We start from the raw sequence: 20,331 nt of genomic DNA, 5'->3' as shown, positions 1-20,331 counted from the left end.
TCCCTAGGCAAAAAGTAAAACAAATTCATGTTCTCCCAACCTACTTATCAAATTGATCGATTGCATTTGTTCATTCTATATAAATTGTTTTTTCCAAAACGAAAGCACCCAGCATAGGTCTATTTTACGGCTCAATTTCCTTCCTAGTAAAAAGCTGGAGACTAGTATATCATACAACTGCACAAAGATTTGAGCCAAGTCAAGAAAACCATGTGATATAGATGCAGAATTAGGACATTCAGCCCATCCAGTCTGCTCTGCTATTCAATCATGGCTGATATTTTCTCAACTCCAATTCCAGCCTTCTTCCCTGAGCCCTCAATCGTCTTATTATTCAAGAACATATCTATCCCTGTCTTGAAAACATTCAATGACTTGGCCTCCATAGCTTTCTGCAGCATACAGTTCTAGAGATTAACCATCCTCTGGCTCAACAAATTCCTCATTTCAGTTCTAAAGGGTGTCCCCTCACATTGATGCTGTGCCCTAAGGCTCTCCTACTAGTGGAAACATCTTCTCCACATCCACTGATCCAGGTCTTTCAGTATTCTGTAAGTTTCAATGAGATCACCCCTCAACGCATGGAATGCGTTGCCAGCAGCAGTTGTGGAAGCAAGGTCATTGGGGTCATTTAAGAGACTGCTGGACATGCATATGGTCACAGAAATTTGAGGGTGCATACATGAGGATCAATGGTCAGCACAACATTGTGGGCTGAAGGGCCTGTTCTATGCTGTACTGTTCTACGTTCTATGTTCTATCCTTCAAAACTCCACTGAGTACAGACCCAGAATCCTCAACTGCTCCAAATGACAAGCCCTTCATCTCCAGTATTATTTTTGTAAAGTTCCTCTGGACCCCCTCCAACACCAGCACATCCTTCCCTTGACACAGGGCCCAAAACCACTCACAATACTCTATTTGCAGTCTGACCAGAGCCTTGTACTGCTGAGCCTGTACATCTCCACTTTCTGTTCTAGTCCTCTTGCAACGAATGCTAACATTGCATTTCCAATCCAAACTACCAAGCAAACCTGCATGTTACCCTTAAGAGAATACTAAAGTACAACTTCCAAGCATCTTTGTGTTTAAGATTTCACAAGCCATTCCCCATTTAGAAAATAGTCTGCAGCTCTATTCTTCCCATCCAAGTGCATAATTTCACTTGTTCCCACAGCCACTTGTTTTCCTCCTTTCCCACACAGTCTAAAGTGCTTCTGCAGCCTCCCCGCTTCCTGAACACTACCTGTTCCTCCACCTATTTTTGTGTGTTCGCTGAGGTTATTCAGTGATTGTGGCAGTGACGAGGTTGGTTGGCTCGCCGAACTGGTGTGTTGTTCCACAGAGGTTCTGTTACCGTGCTTGGTAACATCCTCAGCGCAGCCTCTGATGAAGCGTTGGTGTGTTTTCCCACCTGGCTTTTGAACTCTGTGGTCTGTTGCGATGGATTGCCTCACTTCCAGGTTTCCTCCATAGTGGAATGTACATGGGGTCGAGTTCAATGTGTTTATTAATAGCATGCTTACGGGAGCGCCATGCTTCAGGAATTCTCATGCTTGTCTCTGCCTAGCCTGTTCCAGGATCTTGGTGTTGTCCCAGTTGAAGTCATGGTTCTCCTTGTCCATGTGGATTGAGATGGGTGAGCATTGTTTGTGTCTGTTTGTAGCCAGTTGGTGTTCATGTACTCATTGTTAGTTTCCTTCCTATTTGTTCGATGTAGTGTTTCTCGCAGTCTCTGCAGAGGATCCTGCAGATGACATTGGTCCTGTCCATGGCGGGGAGTGGGTCTTGAGTTCGGGTGAGCACCTGTCGTAGGGTTGATGTGGGGCATGTGTACCACTCTGATGCCCAGCAGTCGTAGAAGTCTTGTGGTGAGTTCTGTCATCTTCTTGATGTAGGGTAGTGTGATGAGTGTGTCGGGGCATGTAGAATCTTTCTGGTGCTGTTCCTATAGGCATCTCCTGACCCAATACTCTGGATATTCATTATCCTTGAACACTTGGAAGAGGTACTCCTCTTCTTCTTGGCGTACTCGTGCATAAGGAACACATCAGAACTCACCCCAAGACTTCTACAACGGGTGGGCATCAGTGTGGCACACACGCCCACATCAACCCTACGACAAGCGCTCACCTGAACTGAAGACCCACTCCCCACCATGGACAGGACCAATGTCGTCCACAAGATCCTCTGCAGAGACTGCGAGAAACACTACATCGGACAAACAGGAAGGAAGCTAACAACAACAGTACATGAACACCAACTGGCTACTGAAAACATGACCAATACTCACTCATCTCAATCCACATGGACAAGGAGAATCACAACACCAACTTGGGACAACACCAAGATCCTGGGACAGGCTAGGCAGAGACAAGCACGAGAATTCCTGGAAGCATGGCAGTCCCCGAAGCGTGCTATTAATAAACACACTGAACTTGACCCCATATACATTCCACTATGGAGGAAACCCGAAGTGAGGCAATCCATCACAATGGACCCCAAAGTTTAAAAACCAGGTGGGAAAACACACCGACACTTCATCAGAGGATGCACCGAGGATGTTAACAAGCACAGAAGCGAAATGTCTGCAGAACAACAAAGCAACTCGGCGAGCCAACCAACCTCAACACCCACAACCCAAGCTACAGATCTATTCCAAAACTTTAGATTGTGGCAGTGAGTCTTTAAGGATATAAAGGCCTCTATTTCTGTCTTTAGTTTGTGATAAATTTACTGATTTCAGTGTATCTAGCCACAGCGACAAATGGAAAAATCATCTACAGCTCAACCTTTGGACTGATGTGTGACATGACTGAAGTTAGGATCTATGCTTGTGAAATAGTGACCACTTGGATGAGGTAAGCAAGGCAAGAAGCACTCCTGGAAAATGTCTCCCTCAACAATCAAGAAACAAATGGCTTTTTTAAAAAAAAACTCTGAAACAGGGCTTACAGTACATTATGCTGCACAGTAAGTGCCCCAGATATATCTGACCTCAGGTATCAAGTGAATTGGCATAACATTCCGATTTTGGTTTAAAAAGAAATAAAATTAAGCCATTATTTTTAAAAGAAACTGTCAACCATTTGGCTGAATTACAAATTGAGGAATTAATTTCTTAAACAAACTCAAATTGGAGCTCAGCATTTAACTTGTTTTTTTTTCCCCCTGAGATTACTAAGAAAACGTGAAACTTTAGTTTGATAACATTTAAATACTAACCATGACTTCAGTCCTCTCCAGGGACAAATTCACCTGTAGTCAGACTACATTTTCTCTTCATCTTTCTACGTTTACTTAGATGGCTTGACCTTAAGTTTCTACTTTAAGAAATTTGAGCATAATTTTAATTGCTGGTTGGGAGGTAGAACAGTAGTTTTTGACTACCATTCAAAGGGCCTAAAAAAAACTAACCAGAAACTTGGGTCTCATTCACATTTAACTCTCTCAAAAGCTTTACAAGCAGGCTTACACTGATGGTCCAATTCATTAAACACCCTCTCCCACTCCACAGAGAAGAAAATCATTGGTTCAGTCTGTGAGAGGTGCCCAGTTAGCTAATGATAATTGCGACAGTGGTACAGGACTGCAATTGTTTCAGTATACCTCAGTCAGGAAAATCCATGATTTCTGCTTCTAGTTACTACTCAGTGTCTCTGTCATCATCAGGAAAGGACCTGGACATATTCCGATGCCCCTCACCCTCTGCCAATTTTTCCAGCTCTCAATCTAAAGCCCTTAACCTGGGCTTTTGAGCCGTCTATTACTGCACTCTTCAAGATCAGCTTATTCAATAAAGGGAGACTTAAGCCTGTGATCCTTGGACACAAATGACATTTCTTTTGGGGAAATGTCTCTTTACCAATAAATGCACAAGGTGACTCGGGTGCTCATTTAAAAATTTAAACTGCTTCTTGAACTGTCAAACGGTAGTCTTAAAATATTTATGCCTTTTTATTTTACAACTCTCCCAGCCACCTGCATCAAAACCTAGTCAAAGTAGGCAAACGCTTTGCTTAAAAGCTTCTGGCTTTTCTATGTGAACTTGCAGCTAACACATGTTTGAAAGCAGCCCACTGTGGGAAAAGATCATTTAACGCCTCTGAACAAAAGGATTTTCCAAATGGAGACTCACCTTAAAATACTCATAGACGCATATGAAGCTACTTCTACATAAGCTTCATCAACAAATACAGTTTTGTAATAGGCGTAGGGGTATCGGCAGGTTAGAATCTCTTCATAAAATTCAAAAATTTCATGCAGAAAGGAGGTGGTGTGTTTTAGGAGAGGCAATAGTTGAGGTAAGCAGAAATGTGTCACCTGGAAAAGGAGGCATCAGAATATGAAACACTACCTCATTTCAATAAATCAACATTTGAGGTTAAAATCATTAATATATCAAGTTTTGTCCTGCATATAACTTCCATTGCAAGGAATTAATTTCATATGACTCAATTTTAGTCAAACAAATTTTGTACTAAGCCAGAGACAGCATCAGATTTCACTTTGTTTAATGTATAATAAATTTTGTGTGGATTTCTGGTAAACAATATTCAACTTAAATAGGTTAAAGTACAGCATTGTAAAACACGTCGTGTGTGTTTGGGTGCACAAGTGATCTGAGTAAACCATTCAGGCCATCAAGCCAGCTCCTCCATTTAGGTCAGTACAGCACCATTGGCAAAATGCCATCCAGTCTTCATATTCCTTGATGTCCAAAAGACCAAAATCTCAGTCTTAAATATAAAAGGAGCATCCTAAACCTTCCAAGTTGAAGTATTACAATCTTGCGAGTGAAGAAATTTCTCATCTTAATCCTAAGCAATCACCCTCATTTTCACTCATATCCGAGTGTAGTAAATTTGCTGGCCAGCCAGCCAGCCAAAACAACATTTTAGCATCTGCCCTACCAAGCAAGTTCGGAATCAATTCGATAACCGCTCATTCTTCTAAACTCGAGAATAAAGGCCCAATTTACTCAACTTCTCAACAAGGGACAACTCTGTCATTCCAGAGAGAATAGTCAAGTGAACCTTCAAACTACTCTCTTCATTGCCAAGTATAATATTTCCTAAACATGGAGACTACAGTATCTAGATGTGATCTGATCAAAGCCCTGTACAACTGTACAAGGACTTATTTCTGTACTGATCCATTTGCAACAAAGGTCAATATGCCATGTGTCACCCTAATTGCTTGATGTACTTGCATGCTAGTGCTTGGTGTCTGTTTTTTTTAATATTCACTCATGGGATGTGGACATCTCTAGCTAAGGACACCAAGTCTTTTTGAACATTAGTATTTATAAGGCTTTGCAAAACTTTAAATGTTTGATGAATAAATATGCACTAGTGTCATTTCTAAATATTTTTGATGTCTGTAATCTGGGCAATCATTTCCAAATATTTCTGTTCAGTCTTAACAACAGATCACATGATAAATGGCTACTTTTAAAACAGAAAGGTATTAAGTTTTCATGTCATATCATGACCATCAAGCACACACTGCTCTAAAGTGCTTGCAGAACAGCATTGTTCGGTTTAAATCATCCATATCACACGTTGCTGCCCCCATGTGTATTTTTCCCATTATAGCACTTTTAAAGAAGCAATTTGCAACATGCAAAAACTTAGATATTTCTATTTGGAAGCAAAAGAACGCAAAAGAGATAGGACATTTCTTGGCCTGTCTTGAAACTAATCTGCTCTCAGCAAGTAACCAAATCAAACTCAATAGAAGCACACACATTTTCCTAAAACTGACACTACAATCAACACAGCCTGATCTAACAGTGGTAAAAACAGATGACATTTCGCATTGCACTGTTGTTATCACAAAGAATTCTTTGAATTAAAATGTTTTTGCCAAACAACTTAACGTCTAGACCAGTTTCAAAGTCACGAGTAGCAACATTTTAAGCCTTAAAAACATGTAAATTAAAATAACAGTAGATAACGTTTTATGAAGGAAGGCAATTTGTAGCTTTTAATAAGCAAACAGCATTAAAAAGAACAAACTAACTCGACTTAAAGTTATTGAATAAAAACATCAATAAACAAAATGAACACACTGTACAACAATATAGCATGCTAATTATCATACACGATTATCACCAGAATTTTAAAAAGTTAAGTTTGTCTTTCTTGAACAGGAGGCTAAAACTGTTTGTTCTACAGATAGCACAACATTAATGTTTTCTTTAAATGTAATGATTTAATCCGAGAATGAGGGGGGACTGGGGCAACGATTAGGTCATTAATACTTGAAACTAATAATGATTTCCTTAATAGGAGAGGCTGCATAAATCAAAGGTCATAAAACAATCTTCACAAAGTTCCTGTAGGAGATCCAAATCTTTCACATTAAGTCAGTATTTCACTATTCTTCTGTACTTTACTAGCAATCAATGATGACATGAACCTGAAGGAAACCATTATCTTACAGCAGCACTTCAAACATAATGCACGCTGGTAAGAAAAAAAATTACACAGCAGCATGTGACAGTATTTTTGAATTAAACAAACAGTATCATATAAACTCATTCAATGGTGACTTTAGACTATAAATCAATACAACAGCAGTCGCCACAAAAACAGCCATAACCACCCATACCACTAGACTGACAAACTTCAGCAGTCATGCAGATAAAGTTTACTGTCCCAAAAAACACGTGTCATTACAATTCAAACACATTTTGCTCACAAACTGAAAATGTGTTTCATACGGCACTGTCTGAAAATCTGAGTATTTTTCTTCACCAATACAGGTACATTATTTTTAAGCTAAAATTTCAGACTTACTCTTAGCTATAATAATTGAATTTATTGTCATATGACAAACATCCAAAAACTCAACACTCGGAGCTTATTTCATAAATGGTGACCTTGATTACACACTTTTAGGAGTCCATGGGTATCATTAGGTAGGATTAAGGTGTAGTAACTTTTAAGTGCTCCTTATTTCAAAGGCAAATTTATAAAATACCACTTCACTCTGCCAGGCCTGGGCATGGCCTAGAAAATTTCTTATCTGATGTTATCCACTTATCTCTTTGAAGTCACCAATTCAATCAATCAATCATATCAACTGAAGATGAAATCACTGAGCTGGGAAAGTAATTTTTATTAAAATTTTCCTGCTAATTGCATTGATTTACAAAAGTTCATGTTTGTCCAGTCAGTAACTTTTAGGAGTGAATTAAAAACATTTGCACAACCTTAACTAACGCATAATTTGTGCACATTACATGTGTTAAATGAAGCAATTTAAATTATTCATTAAATTCCAATTATTAACAATGAAAACCTTTAGCAGTAAATATAATTAAAATGCAAGTGATTGCTGTGCTTTTGAGCATAAAATACAGGAATAAAAATGGAGTACAAAACAGTCAAACCAAATAGAGTTTTGCCCAACTTACCTCATGCATGTAAGGATCAACCAGTATTTCAAAAGGACCGACAGCAAGAGAAATGTTTGGTGCTGCCGTTGGAATCGTCAACATGTAATGAAAAGTTTTTTTTCTCATGTCATTGGTATAAACAGATTCCACCAAATCTCCATTGGAAACTGCCACCATGGCAGCATCGACCGTGAACTCCAATTTCCAAGTGCAAAGCTCAGAATAAGAATCAACGCAAGGAAACCAAAATCTACAAATGACAAGCAAAAAGCATAAGCTGTCAGAAGTCAAGATCCTCTTCCCTTCATCTATTTCAAAGACTAAAATTTACTCAGCACAGAATTCATTGCATCAGCTGCAATGCCCTCCTTTCCAAAACTGTAGCATCTTTTCCAGGAAACCCCAAGTTGTGGATTGCAACCCAATATTGATGGATCACAAGCTCTAAAGTCTCAAGCCTGCAAATCAAGTAGTTCCACATCGTCTTCCCCCAAGTATTGTGGTCTCCTCCCCCCCCACAGCAAAAGATTTTTCAGATCTTAAAACCATATTTTGCGATTTATTGAAGTATAACCATTTAATTGGCATTTTAAATAAAAAAACAAAGGAAGATTTAATACAGGCATTAAAATTTCTAAAGGGCATTGATAATAATGAAATAGGCATATCCAGTGATAGAAAGGTCAGTAACCAGAAGACACAAATTTGATCTATTTGCAAGACAAGATGAGGAGAATGTATTATGATCCGAAAGGGCAGTAGAAACAGATTAAGTAACTTTCAGAAAGGAGTTGCCTAAATACTTGAATTGGAAAACTTTGGAGGTATGATAGAAGTTCAAAGGAGTGGGACGAACTATTTAGCTCTTTCAAAGAGACTGCACAGGCACGATGAACCAAACAACATCCTTCTTTATTGTATTATTCTGTAATTCTATAATCATTAGACAAGCTTTAAAAATACCCTTGCATAAAAGTATTAGAATAATCTATTCTGAAAATGTTACTTACTCACCTTGTAGAGTTTTCATAACCAAAGGAGAAGACATGTGCACCTCGCTCAGCCATGCTACCTTCCATATTAGGCACAACAAAATGAAGCCCTCCTTTTGGCTGGTCCAAGGAAAATTCGATATGTACCTTCAAAACTTTCATCTCTAATGATGCCAAACACAAAGTTGACAGTGCATGACTAAACAGCTGCGGATTACAACATTCAGTATAATTAACAAACATTTTTACATAACACATTAATACACAAAGAAAAAAGATTGCACCTTAAGTGGTAACTGTACTAAAGCACTGTCCACCTGAACTTGCCTTCACATCACAGTTTGGACACTTCATGTTGCACGATAATCAATATACGTCCAGGATCAAACAGAAAACAATTATTATTTGGACGATATTCTACATTCATTATACTGTGACTCCTTTCCTTGAAGGAAAGGCCATCAATCGAGTCAAAAGAACAAAATAAAAAGCAATTGCTCACCATTTCTATTAGTAGTGACCAAGTCAAAAAACCTTGTTTTTGTTTTTAAAAGATTAATTGGGTATCAGGCTGTAGATAATGCAACTGGGCTGCCTTTAAAGTGCAAAATGTAATTGATAAGAAATGCATGCTAAAGATACTACTTTGAATATAAAATTACGTCTAATGGTACTGGTCACAGTAGATGAAATGAAAATTCTTTTCTTTAATTTATAGAACCACAGAATCCCTACAGTGCAGATAGAGGCCTTTTGGCCCACTGGGATGGTACCATCCCACTGAATAGCATCCTATCCCCATAGCCCCACATTTACCATTGTAAGTCTGACTCACTATGGGGTACTTGAACATGGCCAACCACATGGGATCTTTGGAGTGTGCGTGTGCCGTGAGAGAGGTATCTGGGTTTCATGCACTGTGAGGCTATAGTGCGAACCACTGTGACTCCAGACCATCATATATGGAAGCAATATGTATTAATCTATTCTTAGTGAAATTAAGCCCCTTTACTGAAAGATCATTTCAACTGCCAATAAGCAAAAGTGGACTAAATCCAAAGTAAAATGTTTTTCGGCCGAGATGTAAGAACGCTGGCTGTGTTTTTATTTTATATTTGGCAAGATCAGTTAGGTGACTGCAAACATTCTGACTGATCCTTTGCTTTCACAGCCAATCGATTACTTTTGAAGTTCAACCATGAAGTTATACAGGCAATGTAACAATCAACGTGCACACAAGGTCACGCAAATTAGATAAATCATGCGGTCATCTAAACATAGTAATGCTGTTCGTGGGATACATAGTAACCAAGGTAGCAGCACCACATTTTCTTTCACATTAACCAATTTAAGCATTTTAGCCCTGAGTTTAACTTATCTTCAGAAACACAGAACATTACAGCGCAGTACAGGCCCTTCAGCCCTCGATGTCGCACCAACCTGTGAAACCAAACTGAAGCCCAGCTAACCTACAGTATTTCATTATCATCCATATGTTTATCCAATGACCACTTAAATGTTCTTAAAGCTGGCAAATGCTACTTTCAATAATGTGCCAATTAGGAAATCAATTCCTGTGAGTGCCATCAAAGCCAGAAGTGTTTCACTCAAATCTGTGGGTTGCACTATTTGAGCCAAGCTGACACAGTATCATACCGCATGGACAGATGGCATTCTACCAAACATGTTAGTGTCAACCCATTGAGAATACTTTTCAACTCCAATCTCCTGCTCCTGTATTACAGTACTACAAAATTCTCCATTCCATGGCCTCTTTCATGGTCACTAACAAGTTTTATTCTAATGTATATTCAGGCAGTGTAGTCCAGATCAAAAAAACTCAGTTGAAACATTTTCCTCCAGTTTCAGTCCACCCCCACCGAATATTTTGTTAATTATTTACATCTTGGAAAGGTGCTACAGGATTGGATGTGCTAATTAACATCTTTATTCAAAACGTAAAGGACAAAACAAAGGTAACTTCAGGGCAGTTAACTTAACGTCAGGTATTGGGCAATTTTTGGAGCGAATTACAAAGGTTCTAATAGCACAATCTTTAACAATGTAATACAATCAAGCAGGGTCAGCAAGGCTTCATGAAATGGAAAGCATGCCTGGTAAATGTATTAGAATTCTTTGATGAAGCAATAAAACAGATATTTAAAAGGGCAGCAACTGATGTAATATATTTGGATTTCCAGAGGACATTTGCGTTAGGCTACTTAATAAGAGCCCACGATGTTGGAGGTAGTATATTAGCATCATTAGAAATTTGGCAGTCCTACTGTTCACGTGATATATACGGGCTTCAGTGAGGCCTTTGACAAGGTCTCACATGGAAAGCTGGTCCAAAAAGATAAGACCGGTCTAAAAAGATAAGGCCCCGCGGGATCAGAGTTGGCAAACTGGATTCAAATCTGGACTGCACATAGGAGAAGAGTGCGATGATGCAGCTTGTTTTTGAGATTGGACCAGCAGTGCACCACAGGGATTACTGCTGTTTGTTTCGTACTTTAACCACTTGGATGTGACATGAACATTGGTGGTATTGTTGGCAGTGAGGAGGATGGTGTCTTGCTACAGCTGGATATTGATTAGCTCATGAACTGGGCACCACAACAGCAAATGGAATTTAAGCCTGATAAGCGATTGCAGATGCATTTTGGGAGGTCAAATAAGAGGATTTGCACATTGCATGGTAGGTCCTGCAAGGGTACTGAGAAACAAATGGGCTTTGGTGTACACGTCCATATATCTCTGAAGATGCCAGCACAGGCAGACAGGATGGTGAAGGTGACTTGCCTTAATTAACCTGGACACAAGAAAAATAGTAGGGAAGTCCTTTGCGACATTCTATAGCATTGGTTAGGTCACAGATGGAATATTGTGAGCAGTTTTAGTTGCTACAGTATCGGAAGGATGTGATTGTGCTGGAGACTGTGCACTGGAGATTCAGCAGAATGTTGCCAGCAGTGGAAAGTCTCAGTTATGAACAGAGACTGGGGAGGCTGGGTTTGTTTCCCTTGGAGCAGAGGAGGGGAGACATATCAAATTGTGAGAGGGATAGACAGGGTAGAATGTGAGGATCTTTTCCCCGTAGTAGACGTATCTGGAGTCAGAGGGCGTAAGCTTATGTGGTTTAGAGGAGATTGGGAAAAAAAAATTTTGCCCAGAGGATGGCAGAAATAATGGGGCGGGCAACCCGGGTTTGTGGTTGAGGAAGGTACTCTTGCAACATTTAAGAAGCATCTGGCCATCCACTTCAAATTGGACATAATAGGTGATGGACAAAGACCACATAAATAAGATTAATATAGTTTGGTGTCTGTTGGTCAGCATGATGAGCTGAAGAACCTATTTCTATGTTGTATGGCTTCTATGAGAATTAGGACACAAGATTAAGATAGCTAAGTCAACATGCACCCACTTAACACCATGCTATTTTCTTCATAAATATGCATTATTGCAATGCAGTTTCTCACTTTACAGATTAAGAGGGGCATACAATCATATAACATGAATGAGCATTAAGACCAGACCTGGAACAAAAAAAACATTTTCTAGTCTGTCACTTTAAAATGTCAGAATTAATACTACACAAACAATTTTCACCAATGATTCATGCGTATACATACAGAAAAATTAACACTTTTGCTCTTGGATTAATTTTAAAAGTACTTTTTCCTGATACTTGGACAATACTGGTAAGGCAAAGTACAGTGAACATCCCTAGTTGCTCTGAAGGAATTAGGAGTCAACTGTACAGTTTGGATTGCAGCCATGAACAGGGTAGACTAGATGAAGTGGGAGGCTCTTCTCAGAAAAGTTGTTTTATTTTTAATAGTACAAACTGGCTTGAAGGCAGAGGGTGGTGGTGAAAGGTTACTTTTCAGACTGAAGACCTGTGACCAGCAGAGTGCAACATGGGCACGTGCTGGGTCCACTGCTTTTCATCATGTTATATAAATGATTTGTATGTGAGTAAAAAGGCATGATTAGTAAGCTTGCAGATGGCATCAAAATAAGTGGTGTTGTCAACGGTGAAGAAGGCTAACTCAGAGTACAACAGGACCTTGATCGTGCTAACGGGCTGAGGAGTGACAGTTTAATTTAGATGAATGAGAGGTGCTGCATTTTTGTAAGGCAAACAAGAGCAGGATTTATATAGTTAATGGTAGGGCCCTGAAGGGTGCTGCCGTGCAAAGAGGCCGAGGGGTTCAGGTGCATAGTTCCTTGAAAATAGAGTCACAGGTAGACAGGGTGATGAAGGCAGAATTTGGCATGCTCCCCTTCACTGGTCAGAACATTAAGTATAGGATTACGATGTCATGTTGCGGCTGTATAAAACATTGGTGAGGCCACTTTTAGAACTGAATGTAGAACTGCACAGCATAGTACAGGCCCTACGGCCCATGATGTTGGGCCAAACTTTTACCCTAAACCTAAGGTCTATCTAACCTCTCCCCTCTCCAGCAATGCATTCCACACGCCTACCACTCAGAGTAGAATACTGCATTCAATTCTGGTCGCCCTTCTTTCGTGAGTTTTTTTAATTCATTCATGGGACGAGGGTATCTCCAGCTAGGGAGCATTTATTGCCCACTCCTAACTGCCCAGAGAGCAGTTCAGAGTCAGCCACATTACTGTGGGTCTGAATTCACATATAAGCCAGACCAGGTAAGGATGATACATTTCCTTTCCGAAAGGAACCGGATGGGTTTTTCTCGACAATCGATTCATGACCATTACTAATTCCAGACTTTTAGTGAATTCAAATGTGGCAGGATTTGAACCAGGGTCCCCGGAACATTACCTGGGTCTCTGGATTAATAGCTCAGTAATAATACCACTAGGCTATTGCCAATCCTCTACTGTGAAACTTTTAAGTGTTCAGAAAAGATTTACAAGCACGTAGACAGCACTGGAAGGTTTAAGCTACAGGGAGGGGATGAATAGGCAGAGGCTTTTTCCCTAAGGCACTGGAGGCCGAGGGTGACTTTATAGAGGTTTATAAAATCATTAGGGACGTGGATAAGGTGAATAGCCAGTGTCTTTTAACTAGGGTGGTAGAATCCAAACCTAGAGGTCACAGGTTTAAGGTGAGAGGGGAAAGATTTAAAACAGGCCCTAGGGATAACTTTTTCAGGCAGAGGGTGGCGCATGTATGGAACGAGCTGTCAGAGAAAGTGGTGGAGGCATCTGGACGAGTGTATGAATAGGAATGGTTTAGGAGGATATGGGCGAAACACCAGCAAATGGGACTACGTCAGATCGGTAGGCCTGGTTGACACAGACAAGTTGGGCCAAAGGGTCTATTTCCGTGCTGCATGGCTCTACAACTTGTTTACTAGTCCATAAGTTGTTCGTTTCACTAAAATCAATTTCATAATTTTGAATTCAAATCCTCGTGCGGCAATCTCAGACGTTCTAACTGATTGCCTGAAACATTAGGTGACTGTATCCTGAACACTTATGCTCTGCAGTGTGCGTTTATAATTACCATCAACATGTTTCCATAGTTCAGATGGGACTTTGATGCACAGCTCTCCATTTCCTGTGTCTGGGTCAACTGCGCTGACTGCTGCCGCGTAGGCATTGGAAAAATAATTAAGATTCCGCCTAAAATCCAAGGGAAGAAAGAAAATTGATGTATTCCATATTTTAACAGTCCCAATCGGCTAAATTGTTTACTTCTGCTCCTATCTTATGATCAAATGATGGAGCATCAATTTTATTCACAGCAATTACTAATTAATCTCATTATTAATCATGTTTTGCTGATTTTGGGAAGCAAAGGGCACAACTTGTATTTTTAAGAGTCAGTGCTGTTTAACATAGAACATAGAACATTACAGCACAGGCCCTTCGGCCCTCGATGTTGTGCCAACCTATCATATCGATCTCAAGCCCATCTAACCTACACTATTCCATGTACGTCCATATGCTTATCCAATGACGACTTAAATGTACCTAAAGTTGGCGAATCCAGTAGTTACAACATTGCTGCTTCCGAGTCACAGATTCCAGGTTCAAGCCCCATTCCAATTATTTTGAGTACAAAAATCAAGAATAACATTCAAGTACTGTATTAAGGAAGCAGTACACTCTCTGCGGTGGCATCTTTCAGACAAGACATTAACCCAAAGTCCATCTGCGGCTATTTTGATAGATGTAAAATGTCCCATTGCATTCTGTTGTAAAAGAGCAAGGGCGTCACCCCTTGTGTCCGAATCAATATTGATCCCCCACTCAACATCACAAAAATGATTATCTTAAAATTATCCCATTGCTATTTGCAGGACTTCATCAAGTACATATTGGCTGCTGTATCTGTAACAGTACTTTCAAAAATATTTCATTGGCAGTAGAGCACTTTGAAATATTGAATGGTTATGAAAAAATGCATAAATGCAAGTTTTTTTTCTTATCTATTCACACTACAAGAAAAACACAAGTGATAGAAAAAAACATTACACTCATTGATAGCTTTACCACAAATCATTTTATCAGGTCACTTTTTCTATCTAACTTATTTCTTTCAAGAGGATAAACCAATGTGTTTTTTGCCCATCAAACATGTGCCAATATTTTGTTAGCTTATGGTAGATCTGTACGCCAACTCTATGTTCCAATAACTCTAACTTACCTAGTATTAATCTTACTCCCCAACTTTTAGTTTATCTGGTAGTCAGTGCTGCATGGAGAAACTGTCCCTGGAGGAAACAGTTTCTGGATTTCCATCAGAGAGAAAATGCATAAGCAGACTTAACTTCTAAATAACCTCATGCAAATTTTATGGTCACATCCCCTTGTTCTAAATTCCTTCACTGGTGAAAATAATTTGTTTTAATCTAAGCAAGCCATGTCCATTGAAATCAGTTATAATTAATTCTTTAGGGCTAATATAGTTCTGCTGAATCCACAAGCACCCATTCTGAAACCCAATATATAGCCTCATGTTTAGTGCCCAAGTCTTAACCCAATACTTTAGATGGAATCTGTACAAGACTCTGCAGATCTGTAGAATCTTGCATCACTTTTGAATTCCAAAACCCAAAATATAAAAGTGAATACTGTGTGTGCGCCTTTCTGTACATAAATACTAACTTTCACTAACTTGTGTACGTCAGTATCCTGGCCCCTGCATTGCACCTAGTAAATATCTGAATTATTTTATCAAATCCAAACTTCCATATATTCTGACATACCATAATTATGCCTGTCCCCTTAGGCTGTCAAAGTCCCTTAGTAAATTCCTGCTCCCATTCACAGAAGTTACTTTGCCACCTGAGATGGATCTGATGGTATGGTACCATATTAAGGTCAAGATCATATTATAAAGTAAACTAAAGCTATTTCACATCCAAGAAAGCTTAGCTGTTTGATCTCAATCTAATCAGCAGTACTTCACCATAGTACCCTGTTATTTTACAGTTGTTCTACTTTTAACATAATTAGGCAGGTCCTTGCTGGAAGTATACATCCATAACCTCTGTGACAACAGCATATTGGTTGGCTACAATGGCCTGACATCTGAAACAAAACAGCCCGCCAAGAAATTACTATCTTGACTCACAAGAAGGAAGCCACTTGAGCTGCCAGCTCTGAGCAACAATATTCCAGTACAAATCAGTACTGAGAAACAAAATAATAATGCATTTTATATTTAATATGCACCCGGTGAATTGGTATGTTAAAATGCTACATCTTAATGCTGTTTTGAAATTACAGCACTTAATATTTTTGGGGTATTCTTAAAAGAAAACAGCAAATTCAACATTGTTAACATTCAAAGGTGTAAAAACTCTGTGGTCTAAATCTGATGAACAGCGAATCACTTTTGACTAAAATCTTGAGATTTCTCCCTTTTCTTTCAGATATATCCTTTCATTCCATCATGCAGTTTCAGCACTTAAACGATTGCTGGTGCCATACTTACTGCTTTGATTCATGGTGGCAGACTTCTAAAGTTGGATCATTGTAAATAAATGCAGCTTCCAAATCATTTACTCTTACTCTGTAAATCCGGCACTGCTTGCTGTTCAGTTTTATTCTATTGAGGTTAGCAAGCGATGGAAATATGGTCAACTCCACAAATCCCTGCAAACATGATTATACAAAATTCTTGTTTAGCATATCTGAAATCATCTTTTGTTAAAAGCGTGAAAAATATATTGTGAGTACTTACTATAACAGACTTCCTCTGGAAATTTATATTATTTATGCAGACCACCTGGTGAGTTGTATAAAGACAAATCAAAAGTAAATCACAGTTCAGTGTAATGAGTGCTCAGACAACTAAATAAATTAATTATTTGGCACAGTTCAAACAGTTAGATTTACAGAGTGGGGGTTATAATAGCAGCACTAATGCCTTGTGATGCAACGGAGTGTCCATACCTCAAGGCCCAAAAGCTCAAGTTCAAGCCTCACCTGGTCCAAAGGCATGACATAAAATATCTGAACACGTTGATTATGAGCATCTATAAAGCAACACAGAATACACCCTCGTTCCTTTAGTTCAAACTCTGACCTAAATCTCAATGTAATGTTTTACAGAGATTTGGCCATTGTGTGATTGGACATACCTTGATTACAGTGTAAGCAGATATCCACTTAGAAATATAGAAGCCAGGAGTAGGCCATTCGGCCCTTTGTCCTTGCTCTGCCATTCAAGATCATGGATGATCCTTTATCTCAATGCCACGTTCCTGCTTTCTCTTCTTTACTGTCTAAAACATTACCAATTACTTTCCTAAACATACTCTGACCTCACGGCATTCTATGGTAGTAAATTTCACAGGGTGACCATCTTCTGAATGATGAATGTTTCCTCATCTCAGTACTAAAGGGCCTAGCAAGCATCTAGTCTTGCCCTATTAGAATTTTTATATGTTTCAATTACATCCCCTCTCATTCTTCAAAAATATAGTGAATACAACTCCAGTCAAAACAATCCCTCCTAATTCGCCACTTTCTGCGATCCCAGTATCAACCAAGTGAACCTTTGCTGCACTCCCACAATGGCAAGTATATCATTTCTTATGTAGGGAGACCAAAACTGCATACAATATTCCAGGAACGATCTCATCAAGGACCATACAACTAACTGCAGTGAGGCACCTTACTTCTAAACTCAAATACTCTTGCAAGGCCGACATACCATCTGCCTTCTTAAATGATTGCTGTCCCTGCCTCTTTACTTCTATTGAATGATTTACAAGGCCACATCCACATTTACCAACATATCAGTAATAGCTATGATGTACTGTATCTGTCATATATTTATCTACTCATTCAATATCTCTATAAGTGTCAAGAAGCCTCCTTGCATCGCCCTCACAATTGTTGTGAATAGCTGGGATCTATTACAGCAGTACATCACTACTTACCTCCTGTCACCAAGGAAAAAAAAACCCATTTATTCCCACTTTCTGCTCTGGTCTGTCAATCAATTTTCAATTCACTATATTATCCCCAAACCCATCTGTTTTAACTTTTCCCACAATAATCTTATGGGGGATGTTATCAAAAGCCTTCTTGAAATCCAAATACAGCACATCTACTGGTTTGCGCTCATCCATTCTACTCGTTACAACCTCAAAATTTTTCACTGCCCTTGTGGTCAGAACACCTCCCTTGAAGGATTCAGATCTAATTGAGATTGCTTCCTACACACCTCAAAAAAACATGTCCGTTCTTCTGATTTTGAAGCAATATAAACAATTTTAATATACTATACATTAACTTGCATAGTACTTCAGACGTAACTGAACGTGAGCTTTCACCCACTTACATGTAACTCCTTCAGATAAAGGTTACTATTCTACTTTATCTGTTTACACTTCTCACATCTCACCATGAGCTTCTTTGATTTCTATACATGGCATCAACATCACTCAGAATACATAACAGAAGCAAGTCACAGTTCAACGAATGCATGCCAACATTTATATTCTACTCGAAAACCATCTCCCATCATTCCTCGTGGAATTTTCCCTGCTTCTTCAGATCCTAGCTTCTTGGGATCCAGAAAATACCCTGATCTTCTTTATTAAGCCCAAAGTCTCAATCCTCTGCATTAAAAGTCCGTCTGCCAAAGTTCTGTCACTCAACCTATCAATGTTCCGCTGCAACATTCTGGCCCAAGCAACAACTATTAAATATGAATATAGCCTAGTTTTTCACTCAGGTTGAATCTAAAGGTACACAACTATAATGCCCATTTTTTAAAAAAAAATTTTAATTTCTCCACCAGCACAGATGAATATCCATAACATCTCACTACCTGAGGTATCAATTTTAAGCAAGTCACCTCACCAGTCCTTCAAAAACTTGAGCTTTTCTAGAATTTCACAGCACAAAGTATTACATCATAAATACCTGAATCAAGATCCACGCTCATTAATGACTTCCACCTCTACACAACCAGTTCTCGCCCTATCCTTGCTTTAAATATCTCCAAACAAAACGAAAGCTTCATAACTTGCAGCATCTTGTAAAGTTGAACTCACTCAAAGCTCTAAGTCTCTTTCTCTGCTTTCTTTCATGGCACTCTTTTAAAAAAAACAGCATTACGTTCTTAGTAGCTCGTGTCATTTTTATTAAAAATAAAACGCTTTGGGACGCGTTGTTAAATTGAAGGCGCTATGTGTATAATGGCCAACTGCAGTTATCACTCAAATTCCTCCAAGACCTCCCTGGGCAATGGTCTAAGGGGCAAGATTATGCCTTTGCTCAGTTACATCCCCAACCTCTTTTCTGTCCAAGAGCCCACATCTTCAGTTCCAAGTGAATGACTTGCGCCTGCGGGTGACTTAAGACGCTTCTTGCAGCCTTAATGTCGAACGCCAACTTCGGCAAAAGTGTTAGTGAGAAATGGAGATTATGAGGGAGCCAGAGGTTGGGGGCGGGGTGATGTTGGAAGAGATAAAGTCACGCTGAGGTAAGAGAAAAACGCACTAATACAGCGAGCGAGAAGAGACGGAAGATACTTATAATTTATAGGGCCTCGGGCTCTCGAACCCCTTGTCTCCCTTCTTCCTGTTCATGTCTAGCTAGGCCGCGCTCATCGCTCTCACTCTGGGTTAAACGAGGCAAAGCTCGGCGTCGCCGCCATTGCTCCGAGTCGCGGGGGGGGAGAGGTTGGGGCCAGGTGGGAGGCGGCGGTTGTTCGAGCTTGCGCCTGGGCCCGCTCTCGCTCTCTGTCGTCACCGCCCCTCCGCAACCCCCTCGCGCCGTCTCAAACCGCCGTCCGCCAGGGCGGCCATCTTGATGCCGACCTTTGACCTCCCCCGCCCGAATTCAAAAGTCTACCAAAACTTCCGTTGTTTTCCCTTTTGCCGAAATTACAAAGGGAAGTTTCCAACACCGCGCTTCCCCGCCATGCAGGGGAAAAAAAAAACAAAACGCCACTTTTTTTTATTTGAACGATACAGATTTCCCTACGCCGGCCCGCTCACTCCGCGAAAACCAAACGAAGAAATAGCACGCGTGCCTGGAGATGGGGAGCGAAGCTGCGCGCGCACGTCAGGAGAGCGTGCGGCCGTTGCTACGGGTTACAGGGCGAGTTCGGTGATTGGATGGGTTGTCACGGATCACCAAAGCTGAGCGGAGAGTCGGTCCAATGGGAGGCTGGGCTTTGGGCTTCAATCAGCCGGCACGGGCAGGATGGGCCGAATGGTCTCCTTTTACAGTGAGAAGGCGATTCCTCGAGGCTAAGACACAGGATGTTTGAAATAAAACTGAAAGGTGCTGGAGAAACTCAGAGGGTCAGGTAGCCTCTGTGGGTAGAGAAGCACAGTTAACATCCTGAGTCCCATATGAACTGGATTTCATGCAAGTTTCTTTTTGAGGGTTATCCTGCTGGACGTGGGAATGGGGTCTGTTGAGCTGAGCAGGCTTGGTTAAAGTGGGGAGATTCTCTGATGTATC

General features: G+C 40.1%; 1 protein-coding gene across 3 annotated transcripts in view; it reads right to left on the bottom strand.

Annotated features, from left to right (window-relative positions):
• The window catches only part of taf2 (TAF2 RNA polymerase II, TATA box binding protein (TBP)-associated factor), a 97,727-nt gene extending 77,829 nt beyond the window's left edge, over nucleotides 1-19,898 (bottom strand). For 2 of the 3 annotated variants that reach the window (XR_009445727.1, XM_048528913.2), the window contains exons 1-7: nucleotides 16,986-17,084; nucleotides 16,586-16,630; nucleotides 16,337-16,497; nucleotides 13,898-14,016; nucleotides 8,420-8,561; nucleotides 7,424-7,655; nucleotides 4,139-4,323 (exon numbers count right to left, since the gene is read on the bottom strand). Coding sequence is in view for 2 of the 3 variants with exons in the window: in XM_048528913.2 (XP_048384870.1) it covers nucleotides 4,139-4,323; nucleotides 7,424-7,655; nucleotides 8,420-8,561; nucleotides 13,898-14,016; nucleotides 16,337-16,497; nucleotides 16,586-16,630; nucleotides 16,986-17,069 (968 nt within the window). In the remaining variant the exon portion in view is untranslated. Of the gene's footprint in view, nucleotides 1-4,138; nucleotides 4,324-7,423; nucleotides 7,656-8,419; nucleotides 8,562-13,897; nucleotides 14,017-16,336; nucleotides 16,498-16,585; nucleotides 16,641-16,985; nucleotides 17,085-19,395 lie in introns of those variants that run through there. The other variant, XM_048528915.2, reaches the window with a different exon arrangement.
• Between the last annotated feature and the right edge of the window lie 433 nt (nucleotides 19,899-20,331).

Source organism: Stegostoma tigrinum, chromosome 5, assembly GCF_030684315.1.
Source record: "Stegostoma tigrinum isolate sSteTig4 chromosome 5, sSteTig4.hap1, whole genome shotgun sequence".
NCBI lineage: Eukaryota > Metazoa > Chordata > Chondrichthyes > Orectolobiformes > Stegostomatidae > Stegostoma > Stegostoma tigrinum.
This window is presented reverse-complemented; position numbering and strand designations above follow the sequence as displayed.